The sequence below is a fragment of the Panulirus ornatus genome, chromosome 12 (assembly GCF_036320965.1).
Source record: "Panulirus ornatus isolate Po-2019 chromosome 12, ASM3632096v1, whole genome shotgun sequence".
Classification (NCBI taxonomy): domain Eukaryota; kingdom Metazoa; phylum Arthropoda; class Malacostraca; order Decapoda; family Palinuridae; genus Panulirus; species Panulirus ornatus.
The window spans coordinates 66,968,885-66,983,533 of NC_092235.1; the positions used below are offsets into that span (position 1 = coordinate 66,968,885).

General features: G+C 38.5%; 1 protein-coding gene across 1 annotated transcript in view; it reads left to right on the forward strand.

The window, feature by feature from the left end:
- The first annotated feature begins 6,586 nt into the window (after positions 1–6,586).
- Positions 6,587–14,649, forward strand: part of LOC139752268 (uncharacterized) — an 86,403-nt gene continuing 78,340 nt past the window's right edge. The window contains exons 1-3 of the mRNA XM_071668300.1: positions 6,587–6,684; positions 12,821–13,022; positions 14,341–14,541. Of these exons, the coding sequence (XP_071524401.1) occupies positions 12,825–13,022; positions 14,341–14,541 (399 nt within the window). The 5' untranslated portion in view covers positions 6,587–6,684; positions 12,821–12,824. The remainder of the gene's footprint in view (positions 6,685–12,820; positions 13,023–14,340; positions 14,542–14,649) is intronic.

Consider the following 14,649-nt stretch of genomic DNA (forward strand, 5'->3'; position numbering starts at 1 on the left):
GGTCAATCTTTCCTCACTCATTCTCTCCATGTGCCCAAACCATTTCAAAACACCCTCTTCTGCTCTCTCAACCACGCTTTTTTTATTTCCACACATCTCTCTTACCCTTACGTTACTTACTCGATCAAACCACCTCACACCACAGATTGTCCTCAAACATCTCATTTCCAGCACATCCATCCTCCTGCGCACAACTCCATCCATAGCCCACGCCTCGCAACCGTACAACATTGTTGGAACCACTATTCCTTCAAACATACCCATTTTTGCTTTCCGGGATAATGTTCTCGACTTCCACACATTCTTCAAGGCTCCCAGAATTTTCGCCCCCTCCCCCACCCTATGATCCACTTCCGCTTCCATGGTTCCATCCGCTGCCAGATCCACTCCCAGATATCTAAAACACTTCACTTCCTCCAGTTTTTCTCCATTCAAACTCACCTCCCAATTGACTTGACCCTCAACCCTACTGTACCTAATAACCTTGCTCTTATTCACATTTACTCTTAACTTTCTTCTTTCACACACTTTACCAAACTCAGTCACCAGCTTCTGCAGTTTCTCACATGAATCAGCCACCAGCGCTGTATCATCAGCGAACAACAACTGACTCACTTCCCAAGCTCTCTCATCCCCAACAGACTTCATACTTGCCCCTCTTTCCAAAACTCTTGCATTCACCTCCCTAACAACCCCACCCATAAACAAATTAAACAACCATGGAGACATCACACACCCCTGCCGCAAACCTACATTCACTGAGAACCAATCACTTTCCTCTCTTCCTACATGTACACATGCCTTACATCCTCGATAAAAACTTTTCACTGCTTCTAACAACTTGCCTCCCACACCATATATTCTTAATACCTTCCACAGAGCATCTCTATCAACTCTATCATATGCCTTCTCCAGATCCATAAATGCCAAACACAAATCCATTTGCTTTTCTAAGTATTTCTCACATACATTCTTCAAAGCAAACACCTGATCCACACATCCTCTACCACTTCTGAAACCACACTGCTCTTCCCCAATCTGATGCTCTGTACATGCCTTCACCCTCTCAATCAATACCCTCCCATATAATTTACCAGGAATACTCAACAAACTTATACCTCTGTAATTTGAGCACTCACTCTTATCCCCTTTGCCTTTGTACAATGGCACTATGCACGCATTCCGCCAATCCTCAGGCACCTCACCATGAGTCATACATACATTAAATAACCTTACCAACCAATCAACAATACAGTCACCCCCTTTTTTAATAAATTCCACTGCAATACCATCCAAACCTGCTGCCTTGCCGGCTTTCACCTTCCGCAAAGCTTTTACTACCTCTTCTCTGTTTACCAAATCATTTTCCCTAACCCTCCCACTTTGCACACCACCTCGACCAAAACACCCTATATCTGCCACTCTATCATCAAACACATTCAACAAACCTTCAAAATACTCACTCCATCTCCTTCTCACATCACCACTACTTGTTATCACCTCCCCATTTGCGCCCTTCACTGAAGTTCCCATTTGCTCCCTTGTCTTACGCACTTTATTTACCTCCTTCCAGGAGAGACTGAGTACAGAATGGAAAAAGATGAGAACAATGGAAGTAAGGGGAGTGGGGGAGGAATGGGATGTATTTAGGGAATCAGTGATGGATTGCGCAAAAGATGCTTGTGGCATGAGAAGAGTGGGAGGTGGGTTGATTAGAAAGGGTAGTGAGTGGTGGGATGAAGAAGTAAGAGTATTAGTGAAAGAGAAGAGAGAGGCATTTGGACGATTTTTGCAGGGAAAAAATGCAATTGAGTGGGAGACGTATAAAAGAAAGAGACAGGAGGTCAAGAGAAAGGTGCAAGAGGTGAAAAAAAGGGCAAATGAGAGTTGGGGTGAGAGTATCATTAAATTTTAGGGAGAATAAAAAGATATATATATATATATATATATATATATATATATATATATATATATATATATATATATATATATATATATATATATATATATATATATATATATATATATATATATATATATATATATATATATATATATATATATATATATATATATATATATTATCCCTGGGGATAGAGGTGAAAGAATACTTCCCACGTATTCCCTGCGTGTCGTAGAAGGCGACTAAAAGGGGAGGGAGCGGGGGGCTGGAAATCCACCCCTCTCGTTTTTTTTTTAATTTTCCAAAAGAAGGAACAGAGAATTGGGCCAGGTGAGGGTATTCCCTCAAGGCCCAGTCCTCTGTTCTTAACGCTACCTCGCTAATGCGGGAAATGGCGAATAGTTTGAAAGAAAAGAAAAGATATATATACATATATATATATATATATATATATATATATATATATATATATATATATATATATATATATATATATATATATATATATATATTTATATATATATATATATATATATATATATATATATATATATATATATATATATATATTTTCTTTTTTCTTTTAAACTATTCGCCATTTCCCGCGTTAGCGAGGTAGCGTTAAGAACAGAGCACTGGGCCTTTTTTGGAATATCCTCACCTGGCCCCACTCTGTTCCTTCTTTTGGAAAATTAAAAAGAAAACGAGAGGGGAGGATTTCCAGCCCCCCCCCCCCCCACGCTCCCTCCCCTTTTAGTCGCCTTCTACGACACGCAGGGAATACGTGGGAAGTATTCTTAATCCCCTATCCCCAGGGATATATATATATATATATATATATATATATATATATATATATATATATATATATATATATATATATATATATCTTTCTTTTTCTTCAAACTATTCGCCATTTCCCGCATTAGCGAGGTAGCGTTAAGAACAGAGGACTGGGCCTTTGAGGGAATACCCTCACCTGGCCCAATTCTCTGTTCCTTCTTTTGGAAAATTAAAAAAAAAACGAGAGGGGAGGATTTCCAGCCCCCCGCTCCCTCCCCTTTTAGTCGCCTTCTACGACACGCAGGGAATACGTGGGAAGTATTCTTTCTCCCCTATCCCCAGGAGTGCTCAAATTACAGAAGTATAAGTTTGTTGAGTATTCCTGGTAAATTATATGGGAGGGTATTGATTGAGAGGGTGAAGACATGTACAGAGCATCAGATTGGGGAAGAGCAGTGTGGTTTCAGAAGTGGTAGAGGATGTGTGGATCAGGTGTTTGCTTTGAAGAATGTATGTGAGAAATACTTAGAAAAGCAAATGGATTTGTATGTAGCATTTATGGATCTGGAGAAGGCATATGATAGAGTTGATAGAGATGCTCTGTGGAAGGTATTAAGAATATATGGTGTGGGAGGCAAGTTGTTAGAAGCAGTGAAAAGTTTTTATCGACGATGTAAGGCATGTGTACGTGTAGGAAGAGAGGAAAGTGATTGGTTCTCAGTGAATGTAGGTTTTCGGCAGGGGTGTGTGATGTCTCCATGGTTGTTTAATTTGTTTATGGATGGGGTTGTTAGGGAGGTAAATGCAAGAGTTTTGGAAAGAGGGGCAAGTATGAAGTCTGTTGGGGATGAGAGAGCTTGGGAAGTGAGTCAGTTGTTGTTCGCTGATGATACAGCGCTGGTGGCTGATTCATGTGAGAAACTGCAGAAGCTGGTGACTGAGTTTGGTAAAGTGTGTGAAAGAAGAAAGTTAAGAGTAAATGTGAAGAAGAGCAAGGTTATTAGGTACAGTAGGGTTTAGGGTCAAGTCAATTGGGAGGTGAGTTTGAATGGAGAAAAACTGGAGGAAGTAAAGTGTTTTAGATATCTGGGAGTGGATCTGGCAGCGGATGGAACCATGGAAGCGGAAGTGGATCATAGGGTGGGGGAGGGGGCGAAAATTCTGGGAGCCTTGAAGAATGTGTGGAAGTCGAGAACATTATCTCGGAAAGCAAAAATGGGTATGTTTGAAGGAATAGTGGTTCCAACAATGTTGTATGGTTGCGAGGCGTGGGCTATGGATAGAGTGGTGCGCAGGAGGATGGATGTGCTGGAAATGAGATGTTTGAGGACAATGTGTGGTGTGAGGTGGTTTGATCAAGTAAGTAACGTAAGGGTAAGAGAGATGTGTGGAAATAAAAAGAGCGTGGTTGAGAGAGCAGAAGAGGGTGTTTTGAAATGGTTTGGGCACATGGAGAGAATGAGTGAGGAAAGATTGACCAAGAGGATATATGTGTCGGAGGTGGAGGGAACGAGGAGAAGAGGGAGACCAAATTGGAGGTGGAAAGATGGAGTGAAAAAGATTTTGTGTGATCGGGGCCTGAACATGCAGGAGGGTGAAAGGAGGGCAAGGAATAGAGTGAATTGGAGCGATGTGGTATACCGGGGTTGACGTGCTGCCAGTGGATTGAATCAGGGCATGTGAAGCGTCTGGGGTAAACCATGGAAAGCTGTGTAGGTATGTATATTTGCGTGTGTGGACGTATGTATATACATGTGTATGGGGGTGGGTTGGGCCATTTCTTTCGTCTGTTTCCTTGCGCTACCTCGCAAACGCGGGAGGCAGCGGCAAAAAAAAAAAAAAAAAAAAAAAAAAAAAAATATATATATATATATATATATATATATATACATATATATACACACACACACACACACAAACAGCCACATATTGTTAAAATTTGTAAAATAAGTTTATGAACGCTCGTTGTCTGTCTTGGACAATCGCATGTTTAACAAATGGTGCCCTAGCTTCGTCTCTTCAATGTATATCAACTGACTGTTATATTTCTCTCTTCTCTTTCCCCTGATGATGTGATTATTACACGAAAGTGCACTTGGGAACTTATCGTGTTTCATTTTCCCCGTGGACTCATAGGGACATATACAAACATACGCATTATACTTGCACATTATACTTGCTTGCCTTCATCCATTTATATTGCTACCGCGTCCCACGGGAAAACAGCATCGTTATAAACATTGTATAAATATAAATTCCCGGGCCCCTCTTTGGACCCCCGGGCCCGGGTACGATATACACCCTGCACCCCCTTCATGACCGTGATCCAAAATGTCAAAATCCGATTTAAAAAAAAAGCCAGATTTGCACGAATCTCAGGAACTATATGAAGCATGACAAAAAAAATTGTGTAATTCCTCGTATCTAAGGAAAAACCTCATGTCTGTGGTAAACTGTATATACTATACAAGGTAGTCGGGACAACACGGAAGTATAAAATTCTAACCCCATAACATAAAAATAGTAATGACATACTCAACCTGTGGCTATGGCCCTGTACATTAGAACTGAGAAAAAAATCTGCGGACAAATGTGGGGATCGTATTCACGTATAAGGAAATATTCGGTAAACACTTCACATCCTGTATTAGGCCAAAACTATGATATACTTCTGAAATGTGGTCACTGCACTTTAACACAGAGAGGAGTCTACAGGTGACCAACAAATAAGAAAGGTTAGAGGCCATAATTTTTTTTCCACCATGTAAGAGAATACAATAAAGCGTTGTTTGATCAAATTCTTTCTAATCGGTTTATCAATGAAGTTCTTCGAAACATGCAAAGAGAACCTGAGGTCATAATATCAACATTAAACAAGAAACTTGTTGGAAGAGATGTCAAGCTGTACTATTATACTGTACTGCAAAAGTAATGGATGACAGGAATAAAATTAATGTTGAAAATATATGAATGGCACAGCATACCGAATTTCAGGAAGATGTATGATATAGTTCAAGAGATGGGGCCCGATGAGTGATCTCCGTCTCCTAAGCATACAAACAGGTAATCAAGACTAATAAATTACACGTAATTATGAATATCTTACCTTCCTGAAGTCATTCCTCGTCGCAGGAGGCCCTTTGAGTGTGGATATCGCATAAAACCTACTGGAAGAAAATAAACATTATGAGTAAAGACATGGTATATATCAGGAAGATTAAGAGAAGCGGCAAAGTATAAAACACTCCCCATTACACAAGAATAACATGGAGCATTTAATAACGGCTCAACTCCAGCTTTTTTTTAATATATCGGATAGTGGCAACTACATCTTCATTAATCTGCAGCAATCCTTATAGCTAATTCATACACTAACATGCAACAGGAATGAGGAAACAGCATCTATCATCCTCACATTTTCACCATCGTTTGATCCCATAGATACATTCAGCAACCGCCTCAAATCTAAACAATCGCCACAGTTTACAATCTAACGTTTTGTCATTATGTATCAATATAGCAGTGTTACGAAACCTTAATTGTTGCTTAGACCAAAGAGCCTTGACCTACCGTGGCATTACTCTGAAACTGAAAAGGTTAAGGCGAAGCTAAATTTGAAAAATGATCAAAGTACTCACAAGGTTCACGGTCCCGATGGTTGTTCCCATACTTCTGCAACCCTCCTCGCCAACTTCCCGTCGGTTGTCTAATTACATTTATCATGTGGAAATCTACGTAATCTTTCTCATTCAAACATCAATCATGATTAAAACATAATCTATTTATATGTTTAGGATGTGTGAAACTGAACGAAATATGGAGAATTCGGCTCTTTTGATATGAATTTAAGATTTTCCGAAGATTAAGAATTACCCCCTTGACTAACAAGGAGAAAAGTACAAACATTCGAAGAACCATTCCTCAACTCTATTTTTTTGTTGTCTTCCCTGATATTTGTGATTTATTTCGACGTTAGACTGTAGTTATGTTCAAAAAACGTAAGTGATGTGTTTTTCTTGTGATACTTCTAAGTTCCATGCAACAGATCATATTGAAATCCCTATTTAAGTGATAGTGGGCCATTGTTGTGGGCGTTGGGCTCAACACACGTATCTGAAAGTTGAGGATGATGTTGGGTTAAAAAGATGCCATCGGGGGTATATATATATATATATATATATATATATATATTTTTTTTTTTTTTTTTTTTTTTTTATACTTTGTCGCTGTCTCCCGCGTTTGCGAGGTAGCGCAAGGAAACAGACGAAAGAAATGGCCCAACCCCCCCCCCCCATACACATGTACATACACACGTCCACACACGCAAATATACATACCCACACAGCTTTCCATGGTTTACCCCAGACGCTTCACATGCTATTCGCCATTTCCCGCGTCAGCGAGGTAGCGTTAAGAACAGAGGACTGGGCCTCTGGGGAAACATCCTCATCCAGCCCCTTTCTCTGTTCCTTCCTTTGAAAAAAAAAAAAAAAAAAAAAAATATATATATATATATATATATATATATATATATATATATATATATATATTCTTTTCTTTTTGTCATACTATTCGCCATTTCCCGCGTTAGCGAGGTAGTGTTATATATGGTGACAGGCTAAATCTGCCCCTTTGATGTAAGTTGAAAATTACTTTGTGTTGATGGATGGTGTTTGTTTGAATAACACCTTTAGACCTCCAAGCTTGTAGGCAAAATATCTACGGGCAAATAGTTGCTGTAATTATACTTTTCTTGGAATTTTTTTTCAAAGCAGGACTCTGAATTTAACCTCAGTGAAAAAAAGAGGTTTACTCTGAGGTAGAGTAGAATTTGTGTGTTACCACTTCTTCAATTAATTAAGTATTCATTAAAAAAATTATATATATATATATATATATATATATATATATATATATATATATATTATATATATATATATATATATATATATATATATATATATATATATATATATATATATTTTTTTTTTTTTTTTCATACTATTCGCCATTTCCCGCGATAGCGAGGTAGCGTTAAGAACAGAGGACTGGGCCTTTGAGGGAACATCCTCACCTGGCCCCCTTCTCCGTTCCTTCTTTTGGAAAATTAAAAAAAAAAACGAGAGGGGAGGATTTCCAGCCCCTCGCTCCCTTCCCTTTTAGTCGCCTTCTACGACGCGCAGGGAATACGTGGGAAGTATTCTTTCTCCCCTATCCCCAGGGATATATATATATATATATATATATATATATATATATATATATATATATATATATATATATATATATATATATATGCAAAGTTGGGGATAAACGAGTTTGTCAAAAAAAAGTATTTTTCTAGATCCTGTTACCTCCACACATGAACTGAAGCTATTGAAAGACAATATGTTTCATGTAATTCACTGTATCTATGAGCATGCAATGCTGTGTGCTTATAATTGTGACATGACCATCGTTAGATAGAAGTGTCATTTACATCTTCCACATCTAGTATTCAACGAAGGCTTATTGGGTAAAGGGTAAGAATTTTACTGTTTCTTTTGAAAAATATGTTTTTGCACGGAATTTTTACATATGTATTGTGATATATAGAAATTCTTTCAAGTAGGATTCATGTGAAATAGTAGTGGTGTGATGTACAATACCTTCTATTTTTATGTGAAAGAAATAAAGTCCGCTGTAAGCACATACACCATACGATTTAGCGGCCTGTGAACTTTACAGCTGGTTAGGCAAGGTTTGATATGATGGTTTATAGCTGGGTACAGTTTCATTATGTAAAAAAGTTTAGAAAAGTATATCACAGTATTGTAATATCAGTTGTTATATTCAGTCTTGTGCTATATATCCTTATTATATATATACTCTTTAAAATTTGAGATTACCTAGAAGGACAGTGCTTGGAAGGCAAAGGATATTATTGGTTGAAGTAGAATATCTGAATTAAGATCAGTTTTAACTTTCCACATACAGTAGTAAGAATACTTGCTAAAGGACCAATATAATTCTGCTTCACCTTTAGCTTTGGGTAATGGAAATTTGTATTATATTTCTAGTGCAGCTCTTAGAAAATAGAAAAAGAGTGGCAGAATATGATTTAAGGCACTGTATATCATTATGCTTTATTAGATAAGACAGAGGCAGTGTGGGTTGAGAATATAGAGAGAATGTGGGGTTTAACGCAGATGTATTGTTAGGTAAATCACATACAAGAAATCAAGAGAAATTATGGAAACCTTACCCTTTTTTACTTTAGCATCTAGGATTGAAATTTATTATTCTTATCAAAATATAAGACACTTTAGTGACTGAACATCATAACAACTACCCACAAATTTAAACAGACGTTTAACAAATGTTTGTGCCTCTACCCAACCTCTTCAAGTGGGCCTCCAAGGTTTGGTGGTTAGCATCAATGATCATGAAACATGCATGATCCTTCCTGGGTTTGAATCCTACATGCAGCAGTTAGCCCACAGCTAACTCAGCTGTTCATCATTTCCTTGGGGCTTAACAATGAATAGGTACCACTCCAAGGCTGGGGTGAGTCTTTGTGTGAATGCACAACAGCATAGACTTGGACATGTAAGGAGTTTAGAGAAGGGGCAGCATGAGTGTGAAATTCTTTTCCTGCAACACCCGAAGCACCTTCCAAGCAAACCTATCAGTTCAAGAGACGAGACCCCATGATTGTAGAACTCTCTCCCCCAAATGAGCAGAATATTACATACATATTTTTTTTTGTAATGTCCTTGGAATTACTAGACTCACCTGCATAAGTGTACTCCATGAGTGAAAAGTTGACTTTGGGTAGGCTGTATCAATGGGAGTACAGCCTCAACAAAGAACTTCTTACCCCAAAGGTATTCGTCATTGCCTTCCTGCAGGAAGGAATGCAGCCTCGAGTTGCAGGAGCCTTTTGAAAGGAGGTCTTGGGTATAATTAGGACCCTCTCTTAGAAGTGCATCCTATGGCAGTTATAAGTTAACTTCAAAAATTGATTTCATGTACTGTAAATCTTAGTATTTAATGTTGGTAGGGAAGGTTTTCATTAGTTATGCTAGATTTTTTTTACTTTATTTTTTACAACTTTTATCACATCATTATGTTAATTCCACATTTTTCTTTGATCATGACCTCACCTCTATTGCTATATTTGACATAAAAAAAAGTTTGATGCTCCAAAACATACTCTGCCACTATTATATGTTTATTTTCTAAATATTATTACAGTACAAAGCAAAATTATTCTTTATTCAAACTGATAGGAATACAGAGCTAAAATGGTCTTTTGCAGATTACTTCACCTTTTGATTAACACCTTAAAATTTGGCTATTGTGAGGGACGAAATTATAAGTTACATGCAAAGGAAAATCTATTTTCAGAAAGCCTGTATGGGTTTATTAGAATAAGGCTGGTAGTACTCAATCTGACAAAAGTATATGACAGTGGGACTGAAATTGATGGTTGTTCATATTTATTATACTTTGTCGCTGTCTCCCGTGTTAGTGAGGTAGCGCAAGGAAACAGACGAAAGAATGGCCCAACCCACCCACATACACATGTATATACATACACATCCACACACGCACATATACATACCTATACATCTCAGCGTATACATATATATACACATACAGACATATACATATATACACATGTACATAATTCATACTGTTTGCCCTTATTCATTACCGTCGCCACCCCACCACATAATGAAATACCAACCCCCTCCCCCCACATGTGCGCGAGGTAGCGCTAGGAATAGACAACAAAGGCCACATTCGTTCACACTCAGTCTCTACCTGTCATGTATAATGCACCGAAACCACAGCTCCCTTTCCACATCCAGGCCCCAAAGAACTTTCCATGGTTTACCCCAGATGCTTCACATGCCCTGGTTCAATCCATTGACAGCATGTCGACCCCGGTATACCACATTGTTCCAATGCACTCTATTCCTTGCATGCCTTTCACCATCCTGCATGTTCTGCTCTCTCAACCATACTCTTTTTACCACCACACATCTCTCTTACCCTTTCATTACTTACTTGATCAAACCACCTCACACCACATATTGTCCTCAAACATCTCATTTCCAGCACATCCACCCTCCTCCGCACAACTCTATCTATAGCCCATGCCTTGCAACCATATATCATTGTTAGAACCACTATTCCTTCAAACATACCCATTTTTTGCTTTCCAAGATAACGTTCTTGACTTCCACACATTTTCAAGGCTCCCAGAACTTTTGCCCCCTCCCCCACCCTATGATTCACTTCCACTTCCATGGTTCCATCTGCTGCCAAATCCAGTCCCAGATATCTTAAACACTTCACTTCCTCCAGCTTTTCTCCATTCAAACTTACTTCCCAATTGACTTGTCCTTCAACCCTACTGTACCTAATAACCTTCCTCTTATTCACATTTACTCTCAGCTTTCTCCTTTCACACACTTTACCAAACTCAGTCACCAGCTTCTGCAGTTTCTCACCCGAATCAGCTACCAGCGATGTATCATCGGCGAACAACAACTGACTCACTTCCCGAGCTCTCTCATCCCCAGCAGACTGGATACTTGCCCCTCTTTCCAAAACTCTTGTGTTCACCTCCCTAACAACCCCATCCATAAACAAATTAAACAACCATGGAGACATCACGCACCCCTGCTGCAAACCAACATTCATTAAGAACCAATCACTTGATGGTAAACATGGATATTTGGATGCTGTGTTTGTCATGTTTACAAATTTTGCATACACTTTTGTTGAAGATCCACATAAGACTGTTGGTGAAGATAGTATCATGTGGTATATGGGACCCAAAATTAGGATGGCTATATTCATTTTGGAAGTGGTGGAATCAGAGGGGTGGTAATGAATGACAGCCCTTCACAGTGAAAGGAGAAGGCTCTTGGTATACCTCAAAGGTTTGTACTTGGCCCACTTTTTTTGTGATTTTTATGAATGATTTACTTGGGGTAGTTGATTCTCGCATTTTCCCATTTACTGATGACTGTGAAAGTTTTTAAACCCATCAAGAGATTAAGAAGCAGACACACTGCAGTAGGATATATTGGCCATCCAAGCATTGACTGAAAGATCAAATTCATGATTGTGATTTGAAAAATGTAAAGTTCTGCATGCAGTTAATGGATCTGTGGCACAAGACAATCAATATTGAATGTGGGTTACCACCCAGAGGAATGTAAGATACTGTCTTGAGAATGTGAACGAAGAAAAAAGACACTGGTGTATGCATATCCCTTACATTGTCTCTTGAAACTCGTATTAATGAAAAAGATAAGGAGGATGATTCACAGTTGTACATATCTTGGGCAAGATTCATGTTTGTTAATGTATGAAGCACTAGTTATGATACATTGGAATTCTTTAAGGCTGTTTGGCATCCTTGCATGTTAAAAGGACATGACTGGAAATGTTCTGAAGGGGTCTACCAGACTCCTCTGTTACCTGTAGATACTCTTGTGCACTGAAAGAATAAAAAAGCTGAATCTCCCAACTTTAGCCTATATGTAGACATAGTAGAAGGAGCAGTATGAATGGGGTATACAAGATCATGAATGAAATAGATGATCTGAATTTATATGAGATACTGAAACAGAGCAATGTTGGAGTGACGTGGTATTCCTTGAAACTCCTTAAGGAAGGATACAGAATGGATATCACAGTCAGTTGTGGGTATGTGAAACTGTCAGAATAGATTTTTCAGACCTCATCTGTATGCCACTGTTTCTGTGCAGAAATACCAACCAACCAGCAACCTGGACATACAGACATTTAGACCTTCATCCAGTTTTCACTTTTTTTTTCATGCAAATCTAAAGGAATTAATTTCCATGCCTAATAGGATGTATGAAAGAAATTTCTACTGCATCTGAATATCTAATCAATTTTTTTTATCCCAAAGTTAACACTGAAGCTTAGAGAATTACATTAAGTTGGGAACAGAATTGTTTAAAAATGAAATTGGTTTGCTCATGTTTTGCTGGAAAATTATCATGTTTTCATCCCCATTTATTACCTTCTCAGTAGAATGTGAGTTACTTTGGATATTTGGCACTAAAGTTATGAGAGTCACTTAACCATTATCATTCATACTTTCAGTCATATGAAAGTAACCATGGGAAGTCAAGTTGGTGCAACTGGTACAGAAGGGTGTAACTTATCAGTCATCCTTAACTCCTGCACGACCACAGGGGAATTACTTGTTAAAGCAGAGGCTGTTATGCTGTCATTGGTATCAGGCCAGAAACTGCCCACTTGGTCATCTGATGCCAATGATTCTATATTGAAATGGACTCATAAGGTATGATAAAGTTTAAGCCATTCATTGCAACTGAGGCATAGACAGCCTCATAATATTTTTCTTTTCTTTTTCAATATTTTTTTTCATTTCTGCTGCTTGTACACACAGACTTAAAATTTTAATGCTTTTAGTGGCCTTCCAGATTCAACAGCCTAAATGTTTTACACACAGTGGTCTGTCTGTGTGGAGGTATCAAGGAAGTAAGTCTTTATGAAATCTACATCCTCATGTTTTGCAATATGGTAATTTATGAAACTGTGACACTTAAAAGATTATTTTAGTGATGACCCTTAGTAGTCATGTGTGTTTATTACAGAAACACTTTCAAGAACCTTGACAGGGGAACAAGGATCCCCCAATATAATCTCACTTCAGTGTGCTGGACAGTCATTTCTATGCATCAGCACAAGACCCTCCTACCTAAACCACTCCATAACTAACCATCAGTCCCAAAGCTGAAATAAAAAGCTTACCCCTGCTTCACACTTTAGGAACCTCTGCTCACAGATCATCCCACCCCCAACAAATACAACATTCACAAAACACATTCACACTGAAATATTCTCAAGCATGAAGCAGCCACCCTCCTGACTCTCTCTTAAGCTCCAACCCACCAGACATACACCCATCAGATGCAACACTTCACAAACACGAGTCACACTTTCCCATCTGTGCTCTGGACATCACCCATCCCTACTGCATTACAAACACCATTTTAGTTCATCCCAAGACTTTTCATGCTCATGATGCAGCTGCCACAGTTAAGCCACCCAGCTCTTGCTACTCAGTTGCCTTGCTTTCACACACACATAGATGCACACACAACAGTACACTTTATGGCCTGTAGTCCTGATATTGGATGGGCTGGCTTCCTGGGCACCGCAGGAGGCTCATAAAGATAGACAGGACTCCTGGGACAGGAAGTAAGTGAGTTATAATATTTACATACGTGTATGCACACATACATACACAGGTATTGCTGGGTTCTGCCTGCTTGAGGTTATGCAACAAGTGAAGTCACCTTTGAGGGTGTATCATCAGTTGACAAAATAGAGTACAACCTTGAGTAGAAGGACCTCTCGCTGCAAAGGAGTCCATCATGCTCCTGATGCTGTGTGTGGCATGAAGATAACGAGAAATGGATATACACCCAGGACCCCATTTTTGTCCTGATGTTGTATAATAATATGTAGAATTGTATATAGTAAATAGTTTGAAAAATGATTATATGTATATGAGATTTTGCTGAGAAGTCATGGAAATCCTACAGGGACTTGTCATGAAAATAAGGAATTGTATTTGTCTCTATTTCTTACAGATAATTATATCTCAGCACACATCATCAGCTTGTTGTTTTGTTCGGATGTTAACAGCATATGCAAGTAGTAATCAAGATGTGAATTCTTATTCAATCTTGGAGGTATACCTTCAAATGAACTATTTTGCAACAAAAACAGTAATCCTAGATGAACATTTAAACCAAAGTCAGCTGTGGCATTCCTTGACTGGACTGTTTTATGTAAGTATGTTTTGGTGAATATGTTTTCATTGTGGATATGTTTTCATTGTTTGAGGTACTAGTCTTTCTGATATCATATTAAGATATAAAAGATCAGTGAATTTGATG